Source organism: Eimeria maxima, genomic scaffold (genome assembly GCF_000499605.1).
Source record: "Eimeria maxima Weybridge genomic scaffold, Emw_scaff410, whole genome shotgun sequence".
Lineage (NCBI taxonomy): Eukaryota > Apicomplexa > Conoidasida > Eucoccidiorida > Eimeriidae > Eimeria > Eimeria maxima.
In genome coordinates this window covers 14660-28893 of record NW_013566487.1, presented here as the reverse complement: position 1 = coordinate 28893, position 14234 = coordinate 14660, and the positions used below count along the sequence as shown (strand labels likewise).

General features: G+C 52.1%; 2 protein-coding genes across 2 annotated transcripts; both read right to left on the bottom strand.

The window, feature by feature from the left end:
• Window positions 1–562: 562 nt before the first annotated feature.
• Window positions 563–3787, bottom strand: EMWEY_00032040 (RNA recognition motif-containing protein, putative; the record flags this gene model as incomplete). The annotated part of the gene is made up of 1 exon (XM_013481760.1): window positions 563–3787. The coding sequence occupies one exon, from the start codon at window positions 3785–3787 to the stop codon at window positions 563–565; it is 3225 nt and encodes a 1074-aa protein (XP_013337214.1).
• Window positions 3788–5974: 2187 nt separating this feature from the next.
• EMWEY_00032030 (hypothetical protein, conserved) lies at window positions 5975–13105 on the bottom strand (the record flags this gene model as incomplete). Its single annotated transcript, XM_013481759.1, has 5 exons — window positions 5975–9307; window positions 9417–11170; window positions 11433–12024; window positions 12372–12929; window positions 13073–13105. The coding sequence occupies 5 exons, from the start codon at window positions 13103–13105 to the stop codon at window positions 5975–5977; spliced, it is 6270 nt and encodes a 2089-aa protein (XP_013337213.1).
• Window positions 13106–14234: the final 1129 nt, after the last annotated feature.

Sequence of the window (14234 nt, the reverse complement as noted above, 5' to 3'; positions counted from 1 at the left end):
TATATATATATATATACTTAATTTATTTATCTCTAGTTGTCCATTCCCTATTAGGATATCGATGCTTCTTATCACATACAACTACTCAATACTCCTCCTAGTATCTAATATACTACTGTATACAAGTATTATAAATTAATTAATTAATAAAAGGTAAAGAAGACATATTTCCCTACCACATACTAGGATGCCTCTGTTCTTTATCGACTTCCTACTACTCCTCGTTACCTACCTACCTATTCTATACAATAAGAATAAAATAGGCACCCTAATAGGGAATGGACTGCTACTAGTGGTAAGGGGAATTAATTAAGTAATTATAATTGTACTAATTAACTAATTAATTAATTAATTAAATTCCCCTTACCACTAGTAGCAGTCCATTCCCTATTAGGGTGCCTATGTTCTTTATCACCTATAACAACTTCCTACTTCCCTACTGCCTACCTACCTACCTACCTACCTAACTACCTACCTACCTACCTACCTGTACTATACAACTATAATTAATATATTAATTATATTAATTAATTAATTAATTAATTAACTTATATTTATTTATTTATACAATTTCCTTACCACTAGTAGCAGTCCATTCCCTATTAGGGTGCCTATGTTCTTTATCGCATACAACAACAGTTAATTCAACTTTTCCGAATTCGCTGAAAGTCGCCAACAAATCTTGACGAGTTGTATTTGGTGGTACATTTACTATTAATGTATAAGTAGCAACACTATTGTTGCTGTTGCTGCTGCTGTTGTTGCTGTTGCTGCTGTTGTTGCTGCTGTTGTTGTGCGTCGTGCTGTGGTGGTTATTTGGAGTGGTCATGGTAGTGGGGTTGTTTGTTGTTGTTGAGCGGCTGTTGGGCGTTGTAGGAGTTAGGGAGGGGCTGCTGCTGCTATTGATTATAGCAGATCTATCTGCTGCACCTGCTGCTGCTGCTGCTGCTGCTGCTGCTGCACCTGTACCTGCGCGAGACGGTTTCGCGTTGGTTATGCCATCACAGCTCCGTCCGTTACTGCTGTTATGACATCTCCCTGTAGTTGTTGTTGCTGCAGCAACGTTTGCTGCTGCTGCACTTACTACTGCTGCTGCTGCTCCTCTATCTACACCACCAGGAGCAGATGATGATGATGCAGCAGCAGCAGCAGCAGCAGCTAAACGAGCAAGAAGAGAAGAAGGGTCTCCTAGCCAATCAAGACAACCTTCTCCTCCTCGCTGCTGCTGCCTCTGCAACGACAACATTAGACCTGCAAGATCTGCTAAATGTTGCGTGCTGCTGCTGCTGCTGCTGCTGTTGCAGCTGTTGCTGTTGTTTGTTACAGATGTTGTAAGGGTAGCTGGAGGTGATGAGTTGTTCTTTGCTGCTGCTGCTGAAAGTAAACAACTTGCTGCACCACCACCACCACCTGTCCAGTTGCTCCCCTCTACGCAGTTGCCTCCTCCGAGGCCTACGGCTGCTGTTGCTGCTGCTGGCTGGACAGGGCCCTGCTGTTGCAGCAGAGCCATTGGAGACAATGCCCTACTGTCTCCTTCCTCAGGTGTCTCCTTCGTTTCCCATGGTGCAGCTTCCTCTGCTCCCACGAGACCCGTAAAAGAGCTGCTAAAAAGAGCAGCAGCAGCAGCTGGGGCGGCAGCAGCAGAAGCAGCAAAACCAGGAAAACCAGAAGCATGTATGTCGGTCTCCTGCCTCTTGTGAGCTGCTGCTGCTGCTGCTGCTAGGTTGGTGAAGCTGGGGCTCTTAGGCAGCAAAGTGCCATCCTGTTGCAGCATTTGCAGCTTGCTGCTGATGTTGTTGCTGCTGCTGCTGTTGTTGCTGCTGCTGTTGCTGTTGGCACTATACTCCAAGCTGTCCCCTCCAGGGAAACAACTGTCTCCTTTGCTGCTGCAGCCATTAGTTCCTGTATTCCAAGCCCCGAAGTCTAGGTTCCGTTGCTGCAGGTCTGCTGCCTGCAGCTGCATGCTGCTGCTGCTGCTGTTGTTGTTGTTGCAGGCAGCAAATCTCTGCATGCACTTGCTGCTGTCCTCATCAATATCTGCAGCAGGAAGCGACAGGAAACCCTGCAGAAAATCAGCGCCGCTGTTGTTGCTGTTGCTGCTGTCGTTGCTGCTGCTGCTGGTGCTGTTGTTGCTGCTGCTTCGCTCAAGCAACTCCATCACCTGCAGCTGCTGTTGCCGTGGTGTATCCACATCCAGCTGCTGCTCTTCCTGCTGCTGCGGCTGTCGCTGCTTCTGCTGCTCAGTCTGCAAGCGCCATTCCTGTTTATGTTGCCTTCGGGGCCCTAGGAGGGAGTCTTTCCCTTCCTCTTCTGCTGCTGCTGCTGCTGCTGGTGTACATACACCTGGAGGCTCGCGGAGAGCCTCATCTCTAAGCAGAGCTTCCGCTAGCAGCACGGGGTCAACAGCAGCAGCAGCAGCAGCTGCTGCTGCTGCTGCTTCTGTCGCCATCGGCTGCGCTGTCTTGCTGCAGAAGAGATCCCCTGGCTTCTGCTGTTTCCAACCATCCAACTCCCACGAGTCCTGTTGCTGCTGCTGCTGCTGCTGTTTCTGTTTTTGCTGCAGCAGCTGCTGCAGCTGCTGCTGCAGCAGCTTCTGCTGCATGTCTTGGCCGTTGGAGACGCGGGGGAAATTGCCGCACATTTGTTTTATTTCTTCTGGTGCCCAGCCGTTGGGGCTGCATGCAAGCTGCGGAGACACATCAGCACCCCACAGACTGTTGCTGCTGTTGCTGTTGCTGCCGTTGCTGCTGCTGCTGCTGCTGTTGCGTGCTGCATTGCTGTCGATCCCATTCCATGCCCATACACTCCCTACCTCTGCATGCAGGGAGTCACCAGCACGTTCCCTTTGTTGTCTCTGTTGTTGTTGTTGCTGTTGTTGTTGCTGCTGCTGCCGCTGCTGCTGCCGCTGCTGCTGTTTCTGCTGTTTCTGCTGCTGCCTGCTGCTCTTTGTTGGTTTCCAATGGTCAGGTGTTGGGACCTCCAGTGCCTTTGTTGTTACTTTTTGTTTTGCTGCTGTTGTTGCAGTTACACCTGTTGTTGTTGCTGTTGTTGTTGCTGCTGCTGCAGTTGTTGTTGTTGCTGTTGCTGCTGCTGCTGCTGCCTCATTAACAGCATCCAGCAGCACAGGGGAAGGGCTTACTGATGCACTGCTAACAAGAAAGTTAGATGCTTCGCTGTCCTCCTGCAGCATAGTATATGCTGCTGCTGGTGGGGGGAGTTCGAGCAGCGGCAGCGGGTCTTGGCAGCCTCCTGCTGCTGCTGCTGCTGTGGATGCCGGTGCAGGGGCAGGTGGCAATGGGCTTGGGGGTGTCCCTGCTGCAGCGGGAGAAGCGCCACACAGAGCACGTCCTGCTGCTGCTGCTGCTACTGCTGCTAGCTGGAGCTCAACAGCAGACACAGCAGCAGTACCTGTCCCTGCTACTACTGCTGCTGCTGCTGCTGTGGTTGTTGTTTGTTGGTGTTGATGCGGCTGCTGCTGCAAACGCAGGATCTTCTGCTGCTGCTGCTGCTGCTGCTGCTGCAGCACACTATGATGTTTTTTTATTTTTAGGGTCCATAGAGACTGATCAGCAGCCTTGTCTGCTGCTGCATCGTCAATAAGACCACCAAAGGTGTCATCTACATCCTCATTATCAGCAGCAGCAGCAGCAGCAGCAGAAGCAGCTAGCTGCCTCGAGCTCGTCTCTGCTGATGCAGCCGTAGAGACACTCATAAGAGAATCCTTGTTTGCTGCTGCAGCAGACAGCATACTAATGCCGCACGGCGGCGTCTCCTCCTGGGTATCCATTTCCTCCTGCTATTGCTGCTGCTGCTGCTGCTGCTGCGATCGCTGCTGCTGCTGCTGCAGCTGCTAGTGGCTGTGGTGGCACTTATGATGGTTAGTATAATACTTATGATGCAGCGGCTACTGCTGCTGCTGCTTCCTACGAGCCCGGTGTTTATCCTCCAACTTCGAGCTGCTGCTGCCGCTGCCGACGCTGCTGCTGCTGCAGGACACAGCAGCACAGGAGGTAGCAGCAACGGCAGTTGGCGCAGCCCCTACAGCACCAGCAGCAGTTGTGTGTATATTAATGTCCGTGCAGCTGCGGCAGCAGCAGCAGCAGCACGGCTAAAAAAAGCAACAGAAGAAGCAGTACCACTGGCTGCTGCAGCAAAGACTGGCCTCCTGTGGGCAAGACCACGAAGCACCAGCAGCAGCAGCAGCAACAGCAGCAGCAGCAGCAGAAGCAAAAAGGATTGTTCAAAAACTGCCTCCAGAGGCAACCACTCAAGAAGAAGGCAGAAGGAAGAAGAAGCAGCAGAATCGATGCAACTTACACACTCCCTCCCCCCTGTAAGCAGCAGCAGCAGCAGCAAAGCCACAGCAGGGGCAGCAGCAGCTCTGCTGCTGCCAAGGAGAAAACACACCAAACAACAATAGATGAAAAAAAAAAGTAAAAAAGCAAAAAACAAGGACAAGGACAAATAAATTAGTGTAAAAGCTTACTGCTTGCTGCTACTGATGCTGCTGCTGCTGCTGCTGCTACTGCTGCTGCTGCTGCTGCTGCTGCTGCTGCTGCTAGACTGCTGCTGCTGCTGCTGCTAAGAGAGGGCAGGAGGAGGACGGAAGGGGTTAAGAAGCAGCGCTGCAGGAGTGTTGTAGGGCTAAAGAGAGACCTATTTGCTGTTTAGTGGGGGGGAAAAGAAGAAAAAGACGAAAAAGAAGAAAAAATTAATATTGCCGTTGTTATAAAGGGAAAAAAAAAAGAAAAAAAGAAAAAGGGAAAAGAATTGGGGGGAATGTGCAGGCTTTTTTTTTTGGCTTTATGTGTCTAAAAGGATTAAAATGTAAACAAAATAATAAGGGGAATTAAATAAGTAAAAGGCAATAACAACAACTGCAGCGGCAGCAAATGTTTGCTGCTGCTGCGATGCTGCTGCGATGCTGCTGCTGCTGCGATGCTGCTGCTGCAGCTGCGTTTAAAAGTGACCCTCCAAGAAAGGAGAAAAGGGAGGGAAATTGGGGTGTATAGGCAGCTATCTATAAAGAATTAAAAGAATTAATCTTTTATTGTTTTAATCTATGATGAACATAAACAAAACAAAAGGAAACAACTGAGTGAACAAGAAGCAGCTGCAGGAAGACAAGAAGACAGCAGCAGCAAGTTTGCTGCTGTTGCGCCCCCCACAAGGACCGCTGCAACTGGTGCTGGACTGTTCCACTGGCCTGCCGCTTGCTGCTGCACCTTCTGCTTCTGTTACTACTTTTCCTGCGGCTATTTGTACATTTTTTTAATGCATTTATATACATTTTTAATTTGTGTATTCATTTTTTATGTTTTTTTAATGATTTGTTGAGGCGCAGCAACAAAACACGCACTGCACCACGTGCCTCTCCGTTGCTGCTGCACACAACCATTGGTCTGGCTAGGCGAAACCCTTTTCTTCCTTTCTCCTCTTTTCTTTCCTTCTTTTATCGCTTTCTTTATATTTTAGCGTTTAATTTAATTAATTATACCTATTTAAGACATTTAGGAAGATATTAAACCCTGTCTTTCCCCCAACCCACTCTAAACCCTAAACCCTAAACCCTAAACCCTAAACCCTAAACCCTAGACATCATACGTACACCATACACTGCACACACACTTTGAATATACACCCAAAATTATGTTTCATTGATCCCTTAAAGCAGCAAAAAGCAAAGCTTCGTGTCTGCTTTGCTGCTTTGCTGCTGCTGCTGCTGCTGCTGCATGCACACTGCAGCAAAATGAGGTATGCGGGCACCCTTGCCTCTGTGTGTAGGGTGCAGCAAAGGGAAAAGATAAGAAGCAAATAGCTGCTGTTTGCTGCAGCAGCACATTTGGTGTTGGCAGCAGCGCGTGCACGCATGCACGGGGTGTCTGTGGTGTGTTAGGGTGTATAGGCAGCTCTTAGATATTATTATATTATACATATAGACACTGCATATTATCTACTTAGGGTGTACAGGCAGCTATTCCTCAGCAGCAGCAGCTCCTGCTGCTGCTGCATTATCAGTGCTTATCGATACGGTACTAGAGGAACCCTTTACTCCCTCCACCTTCTGCTGCTGCTGCGGCTGAGGCTGCTGCTGCTGTCGATTAGATGCTGCTGCTGCTGCTGCTGCTGCTGATGCTGCTGTCTTAGGCTTTGGCGTTCTTTGTACATACAGCCGCATGCGCTGCTTTACTCTTCCCTTACTTTGTAGCCGAGGAGACACAGACCATTCGCCTCTCTTCTGCTGCTGCAGCAGCAGCTGCTGCTGCTGCTGTTGCGGCTGCTGCTGTTGTTGGTGGTGTTGCTGCTGCTGTTTTCGTGGCTGCAGTTGCTGCTGCGGACGCTGCGGTATTGATGCTGGGGCGCTACCCGTTACGGGTGCTGCTGCTGCTGCTGTTTCTGTTGCTGTTTCTGCTGCTGCTGTTGCTGTTGCTGTTGCTGCTGCTGCGGACTTCTCAAGGGTTACTTCAGTTGGCTGCTGCTGTGCTGCTGTCGAGGTAGAAGGGGCTTTTGACTCTACCTCCGGTGTTTGCTGCTGCTGCTGCTGCTCTTGCTGCTGTTGCTGTTGCTGCTGCTGCTGCTTTGTGCGTGTGCAACTGGCTGCTGTTACCTGCTGCTGTTTCTGTAAGCCTGCTGCGCCTTTGCTTTGGTTGTCTTTCTCCTGTTCCTGCTGCTGCTGTTGTTGCACCTGCTGCTGTTGCTGTTGCTGTTGCTGCTTGCTGCTGCGGCGAGGTGCAGATTCCTTTGCTGCCAACCCCATTTGGGGAGATCTACGGCTGCTCTTCTTTATATGGGGTCTTTGCTGCTGTTGCTGCTGTTGCTGCTGTTGCTGCTGTTGCTGCTGTTGCTGCTGTTGCTGTTGTTGCTGTGGTTGGCGTTGCTGTTGTGGTTGCTGTTGCTGTTGCTGTTGCTGTTGCTGTTGCTGGGCTTCTTGCTGCGGTGGTTGTCCCTGCTGCTGTTGGTGCTGCTCCTGTAGACTGGTTTCCTGCTGGTGCTTCTGTTGTTCTTCTTGTTGCTGTTGCTGTTGCTGTTGCTGCTCTTGCTGCTGTTGCTGTTGCTGTGGCTGGTGCCCCTCTTGCTGCTCCTGCTGCTGTTCCTGCTCCTGAGGAGGCTGAAGTGTTTCCGTACTAGTGGAGGGCGGCTGAAGTCCCTGTTGCTGTTGCTGCTGTTCTTGCTGCTCTTGCTGCTCTTGCTGCTCTTGCTGTTTCTGTAGTTGCTGCTCCCCCAAGTCCTCCCTACAACGAGGAGAGGGATCGATTTCGATTTGGTGCTCTTGCTGCTGCAGCAGCAGCGGCTGCTGCTGCTGCACTTGCTGCTTGTTCTCCTCTTGTTGATGAATGTTTTGTTCCACAAGACGCAGATGCTTCAGCTGCTGCTGCTGCTGTTGCTGCTGCAGCAACAGCTGCTGCTGCCTGTCTTGCTGGTTGGTTGCGCTGACGGCCATGTGCCTCAGACTGACTCCACCAGCGATGTCCTTTAGCTGCTGCTGCTGCTGCTGCTGCTGCTGCACAGCATCGGATTGGTTGCGCTGTAGCAGCAACCCCGTGTTGGTGCCTGCAGCAGCAGCTGCTGCTTCAGCTGCTGCTGCTACTGCTGGTGCTGAGAGGCCTTCATGAGTCTGCAAAGCTGCAGTCATGGAGACGCAGACAGGGGGAACTGCTGCTGTGTTCAATACATGCTGCTGCTGCTGCTGCTGCAGCGGCACATGCATTTGCTGCAGTTGCTGCAGCTGCTGCACCTGTTGCTGTTGGTACTTTACGCATTGTGGGTGTAGCACCTCCATACTCGGCACCACAAGATGGTGCTTCTGTTGCTGCTGATGATACACTTGTTGCTGCTGGTGCTGCAGCTGCTGCAGTTGCTGCTGGTGAGGCAGGTGCTGCTGCTGCTGCAGTTGCTGCTGCTGTTGCAGCATTTCATTTAGCCATGCTGCAAAAGCAGCATCGCTAGCATGGGCATGCCATCTGAATGGCCAAGAAGGGTCTGCTGCAGTAGCAGCTGGTGCTGCTGTTGCTGCTGTTGTGGTTGCTGCTGTTGCTGCTGTTGCTGCTGCTGGTTGTGCTGCTGCTCCTCCCGTTTCCTTCATAAGCCGCCGCAGACACAGCTCTGCCTCAGCAGCAAATTCCCCTGCAAAGACAGAGGTACATGGTTTTACTGGAGGCTGCTGCTGCTGCAGTTGCTGCTGCTGCTGCTGTTGGTGCGGTTGCTGCTGCTGTTGCTGTTGCTGCTGCTGCCGCAACAGCGCTAGTAGCTGCCGTTGTTGGGCTTTCTCATACTCGGTGAAGGCCTGTTGTCTCATTTGAGTTGCTGCTGCCTCTTGCTGCAGTTGCTGCAGTTGCTGCAGCTGCTGCTGCAGCTGCTGTTGCAGCGAAACCAAGCGGAGGTTTTCTGTGGGGCCGGCGATGCCGGATTGGCGTGCGGTTGCTACCTGCTGCTGCAGCTGCTGCACTCCAGCAGCAGCAGCAGCCAGCTGCTGCTGTCGCCACAGCGAGCTGCCCTGCAGTGCCCCTTTTGCTGCTGCTGCTTGTAGCAGCCTCTGGTCTTGCAGCAGCAGCTGCAGCAGGTGCTGCTGAGCTTTTAGCACAATATCCCTCTCTTCGGTGGAACAGCCCAGATCATTCTGCTGCTGGTTCTGCTGTTGCTGCTGCTGCTCCCGCTGCACTTGCTGCTGCTGGGGATGCTGCGGAGTTAGCCTCTGCTGCTGCAAACGCCTATGCTCGGCGGCGGCTAGCTGCTGCAGCATCTCTTCATAATTTGTTCCTTTTGATGCTGCTACCTTCAGCAGCAGCTGCAGCAGGTGCTGCTCTATAGGCCCGTCTGCCTTTTGCTGCCCGTGCTGCTGCTGCTGGTGCTCTTGCTGCTGCTGCTTCCCCGGAAGCAAAGACTGCAAAGGCTGCTGCTTTTGGCCTCTTTCCTGCGTATAATACAAGTCGGTTGGCTCGAAGATTAGGTGTTGCTGTTGCTGCTGCTGCAGGTGCTGCAGCAGCACGTCTCTATCGGTTCCAGCTGCATTAGCAGCAGCTGCTGCAGCGGCAGCAGCAGCAACAGCTGCTGCTGCATTTGGGGCTGTTGCTGCACCGCATGCTGTTCCATTCACATTGCTAGCAAGACTATCGTCGCCCTTGGTGTGTGTAGGTCCTAGAGAAGGCTCTGCTGCTGCTGCTGCTGCACCTGGCGCTGCTGTGCTTTGTTGCTGCAGTGGCCTTCTTGTATCGTGCTTGCCTAGCATATGCTGCTGCTGCTGAGGTGGCTGTTGCTGCTGTTGAAGATTCTGCCTGGGTGAAACCCCATCTTGCTGCTGTTGCTGCTGCTGCTGGGTATTCGCGAGCAGCAAACGCTGCAGCAGAGTAGCAAGTTGCTGTTCAATTGCCCAAACAGATTGTGCTGGTTGCCCTGTGCTGCTGCTGCAGCGGCGGGACGGCGTTTCCCTGACTTATTGCGCGGCCACGTTGCTGTTTGTTTGCCAGTAGCAGCTGCTGTTGCTGTTGCTGCTGCATACGGAGCAGTTGCTGCTGCCTCAAGTACTGCAGCGGCTGCAGCAGCAGGTCATTGAGTTGCTGCTGTCTTGGCCTCTGCTGCTGCAGGCGAGGCTCCTGCTGCTGTTGCTGCGGCTGTTGCTGCTGCTGTTGTCGCCTGGGTCCCCTGCCTATATAATCCTTCTCGGGGCTGCTGCTGCTGCTGCTGCTGCTAACAAGTAACAGAGTCCCTTGCGGCAGCAACGGCGTCCCTCCCGCAGCAATAAACTGCTGCATACTGCTAGGGCGCATAGCTAACATCTTTTGTATGCCATATACAGGTCCTTGCTGCTCTTGCTGCTCCTGCTGCACCTGCTGCTGCTGCTGCTGCTGTAGCTGTTGCTGCAGTTGTTGCTGCTCGTGTTGGGGGGCTGGAAACTGCTGCTGCTGCTGCAGTTGCTGCGGAAGATCAATTGTCCGCATATCGATTGTGGTTTGGTCCCCCTGCTGCTGCACCTGCAGCAGCTGCTGCAGTTGCTGCAGTTGCGAATGCAGCTGCTGCAGCGTTGGTTCAGTTTGGGCATTAAGATCCGGGGCATGTGCGGGGCCTGCAGTTGGTAATCGTTGTGCTGTTGCAGCAGCAGCAGCAGCAGCGGCCGCTGCTGCTGCTGCCTCCTCTGTGGTTGCTGATTGTGGGTGCAAGACCTTCATTAGCTGCTGCAGGTGCTGCAGCAGCTGAGCGTTGTCTGCTGCTGCGGGTCCCCACGCCTGCTGCTGTTGCCCTAAGGGAAGCCTCTCTTGCTGCTGCTGCTGTTGCTGTTGGAGTTGCATGCCGTACTCGGGGTGTTGCTGCTGCAACAGCTGCTGCAGCTGTTGTTGCTGTTGCTGTAGCTGCTGCTGCTTCATTTGCTGTTTCTCCAGTTGTTGCTGCTGAATCTGTTGCTGTTGGAGCTGTTGGTGCTGCAGCTGTTGCAGCTGCTGCTGCAGCTGCTGTTGCTGTTGCCCAGAGAGTTGGTGGTGCTGCCGACACTGATCATGTTCGACGTTCTGCTCCTGCAGCATCTGCAGCAACAGCTGCTGCTGCTGCTGATGCTTTATAGCAGCAGCCTTTTGATCGTGCTGCAGCTGCAGCTCGGGTGGGGCACATGCCCTGACACTATCCATGAGCTGTTGCTTAGGAGAATCATGCTGCAGCTGCTGTTGCTGTTGCTGCTGCTGCTGCTGCTCGGATGTTTTCTCCAGCACATGCTGCACTAGATGATGCTTAAATGCATCATGGACACGATTATCTATTTGCTGCTGCATCTGCAGCAGCTGTTGCTTAACGTCAGGGGATGATTTAGCAGCAAAATCCTCTTGTGTCTGTATGGTTGCGGCATGTTGCTGCTGCTGTTGTTGCTGTTGCGGCTGCGGTTGCTGCTGTTGCGGCTGCGGTTGCTGCTGTTGCGGCTGCGGTGGTTGGTGGTGCTGGGGGTGTAACAAGTGGCCGTCGGACTCCTCGGGTGTTGGTGCTGTTGTGGACAACCGATTAGCTGCAGCAGCAGCAGCTGCTGCTGCTGCTTCCTGTCTTCCTGCTGCTGCAGCAGGATCGCTTACAGGGGGGAAGGCCATTAAGAAAAGAGGCTCTAAACCCGACCTTGCTGCTGCCAGCAGCAGCTGCGGGTGCTGCTGCAGCAGCTTCACAAGGACGCTGCTGCACTCTTCCTCGGTAAACTCCCCTGAAACAGCCAAGACACTAACCACTTCATGCGGCAGTGCAGCAGCAGCAGCATTAGCAGCAGCAGCAGCAGCACTGCCACATAAAATAGCAGAGCCAGGAAAATCTGAAACAATGACATCGACAGCAGCAGCAGCATGAGTACGAGCAGCAGCACAGGTAGCCACAGCAGTAACAAACAGAAGCAGGCACAGCAGCAACAGCATTAGAAGCAGCAGGAACAGCATTAGCAGCAGCAGCAACAGCAACAGCAACGGCCCTACCGTCGTTGGCGAAGGCAGCCAGTAGCTGCAAGAACTCGAATACGGAGAAAGGAGGTTTTGCTGTTTTTGCTGCTGCTGCAGCATTTGTTACGTCTGCTGCTGTTGTTGTTGCTGTTGCAGCGTCTTCTTCACCAGCAACTGGTGCTGCTGCTGCTGCTGCTGCTGCTGCAGATGGTGCTTGATCCTCTTCTGCAGCATCATCTACAGTAGCAGCAGAGTCTTGCACTGGCGCTTCTGGGGTTCCTGCTGCTGTCTCGGCATCTGCAGCAGCATCGGCAGCACCGCTATCAGCAGCAGGAGCAGCAGCACTGGTTGTAGCTTCTGCTGCTGAGCCCAGGGGAGAGCATTCATGCTCCTCTTCTGTTGCTGGTGCTGTTGCTGTTGCTGCTGCTTCAGGGGACCTCCCCTCAGCATCTTGCACTGTACCTTCGGTGCTGTTGCTGCTGCTGCTGCTGCATGCCGCAGCAGCAGAGTCATACGTGGCATCTGCGGGCTTATGTGCTGTATCTGCAGCAGTAGCAGCAGCAGCACCTGTTGCTTCTGAGTCTGCTGCTGCTTCTGTTGCTGCTGGCGTTTCTGGCGGTCCGAATAGCTGCGCATGCACAAACAGGGAGACGCAGCAGCAGCAAGCAGCAATCATCATTAACAGCAGCAACTTGCCAATCTGTTGCAGCATAGCATACCCAGGAGCCCCCAGTATTACAGCAGCATTTGCAGCAGCACTTGCTGCAGCACTTGCTGCAGCCGTCGCAGCAGCATGCGCATCACGAGAAGCAGGGCACGCCATAGAACCACCACGCACAGCAGCTACATCAAGCACAGCAACAGCAGGTACCGCAGCACATCATTCTAGCCGCAGCATCACTAGCACCAATACTGGCAGCAGTAACAGCAGCAGCAGCAACAACAGCAGCAGCAACAGCAGCAGCAGCAACGGACCGTTGTATGATGAGGGAATAGCCTTTTTCCTGTATGGCGTAGATGAGGTTCGCAGCAAACAGATTGAAGCACATCTTCTCCTAACTTCATTTCTTTTAATTTATTTAATGCTTTCTTTAGCTGCTGCTGATGTTCGCTGCTAACTCCTGCTGCTGCTGCTGCTGCTGTTGCTGCACGGGCAGCCGGAACAGCAGCAGGAGCACCACAAGATGCTGATGATGGTCCGGGGGATGGGGCACGAGGTGAAGGTTTTGCTGCAGCAGCGTCTGGGGCTATCGCAGAGGAATCCAGCTGCTTCTTGCTGCTGCTGCTGCTGCTGCTGTCGGTGGTGCTGGTACAGATGTTTGCTTCTGTCACCTCTCTGCATTTGTGCTGCTGCTGCTGCTGCTCCTCTTCGCCAAGCTGCTGCAGCATAAGTCTAAATGTCTTAAGAAACAGAAGCATGTCTGGCGCAGCCCAAAAAATTGGGTGGCATGCAGCAAGACGCAGCACAGGCTGCTGCTGCTGCTGCTGCATAAGCAGCAGCAGCAAATCCTGCAGCAGCGGAGACTTGTCCAGCTGCAAGCAAACAAACACATAAACCCTAAACCATAAACCATACACCCTAAACCCTAAAGCATGCGATCCGTTTCTAGCAGCAAAAGCAAATAGATTGTCATCCCTAGGCCAGACAAGCTAAACCCTAAACCCTAAACCCTCACAAGTTTCATGTTGACCATCGCTCCCCTTTCCATGTTTTCGAGTGTTTCTTTTGGATTAGAGAGAGAGCCATAAGGATGTTGACCACCAGTAACTATGTTGAATATACAAGCCCCTAAACAGCAGCAACAGCAGCAGCAGCAGAACAAGCAGTAAAAACAGCAAGGTAAGGGTTTATGGGGGTTTTGTGGAGCAGCAGGATGTACATATTGCTGCTGCTGTTGTCAAGAAAACCCTAAACCCTAAACCCTAAACACTTACCTAGAGACCAGCAATCTGCTTCTTGCTGCAGTGATACGGGGAGATCGGCAAGTTTATGGAGAGCAGCAAAGCGTTGTTCAATTGCTGCATGCACTGCTGCTGCATCTTCTGCTGCTTGTGACGCTGTTGTAGCTGCAGGCGTCTCTGCTGCTGTACTTGCTGCAGCAGCAGCAGATCCTGCAACAGCAGGCCCTTTTTCTTGCGTTGCTTCTTGAGATATATTTGCTGCATCACCAGCAGCAACAGCAGCAGAGGCAGGAGTTGTTGGTGCCGTTGTTGCTGCTGCTGCTATAGCTGATTGTTTCTCACTAGGGATCATGCATGTATCTCCTTGCTGCAGCAGCAGCAGATGTTGCTGCTGCTGCTGCTGATGGTTTTGCAGCAGATGCTGGTGCTCGGCATGGAAGGCCATTAGTGAATTCAATTGCTGCTGCAGCAACTTTAATCTTCTTATTAAGTTCGGTGATGTCCATAATAAACGCTCCGTGTCGTCCAAGAACTGCAGCAGCAACAGCAGCAACAGCAACAGCACCGGCAAAAGGTGAACACCAGCAACAGCACCAGCAGTAAAGGCAACACCAATTGACACAGTACCAACAGCAGCATATACATAATTAGCATCATCACCAACAGCAGCAACAGCAGCAACAGCAGCAGCAGCCAAAGAAACAATTATTCTTACAAGTTTGAGTGCAAACAACAAACAACAAACAACAAACAACAAACAACAAACAACAAACAACAACAACAACAACAACAATAAGAAGAAGAAAAAGAAGAATATACTTACTAGTTTAAGGGCAAGTTGAGGAGTAACAAGATGATTAATAGTATAATAATGTTTAATATGTGCAATACGTCAGGAAGAACAACAAAAACAGCAGGAACAGCACCATCAACAGG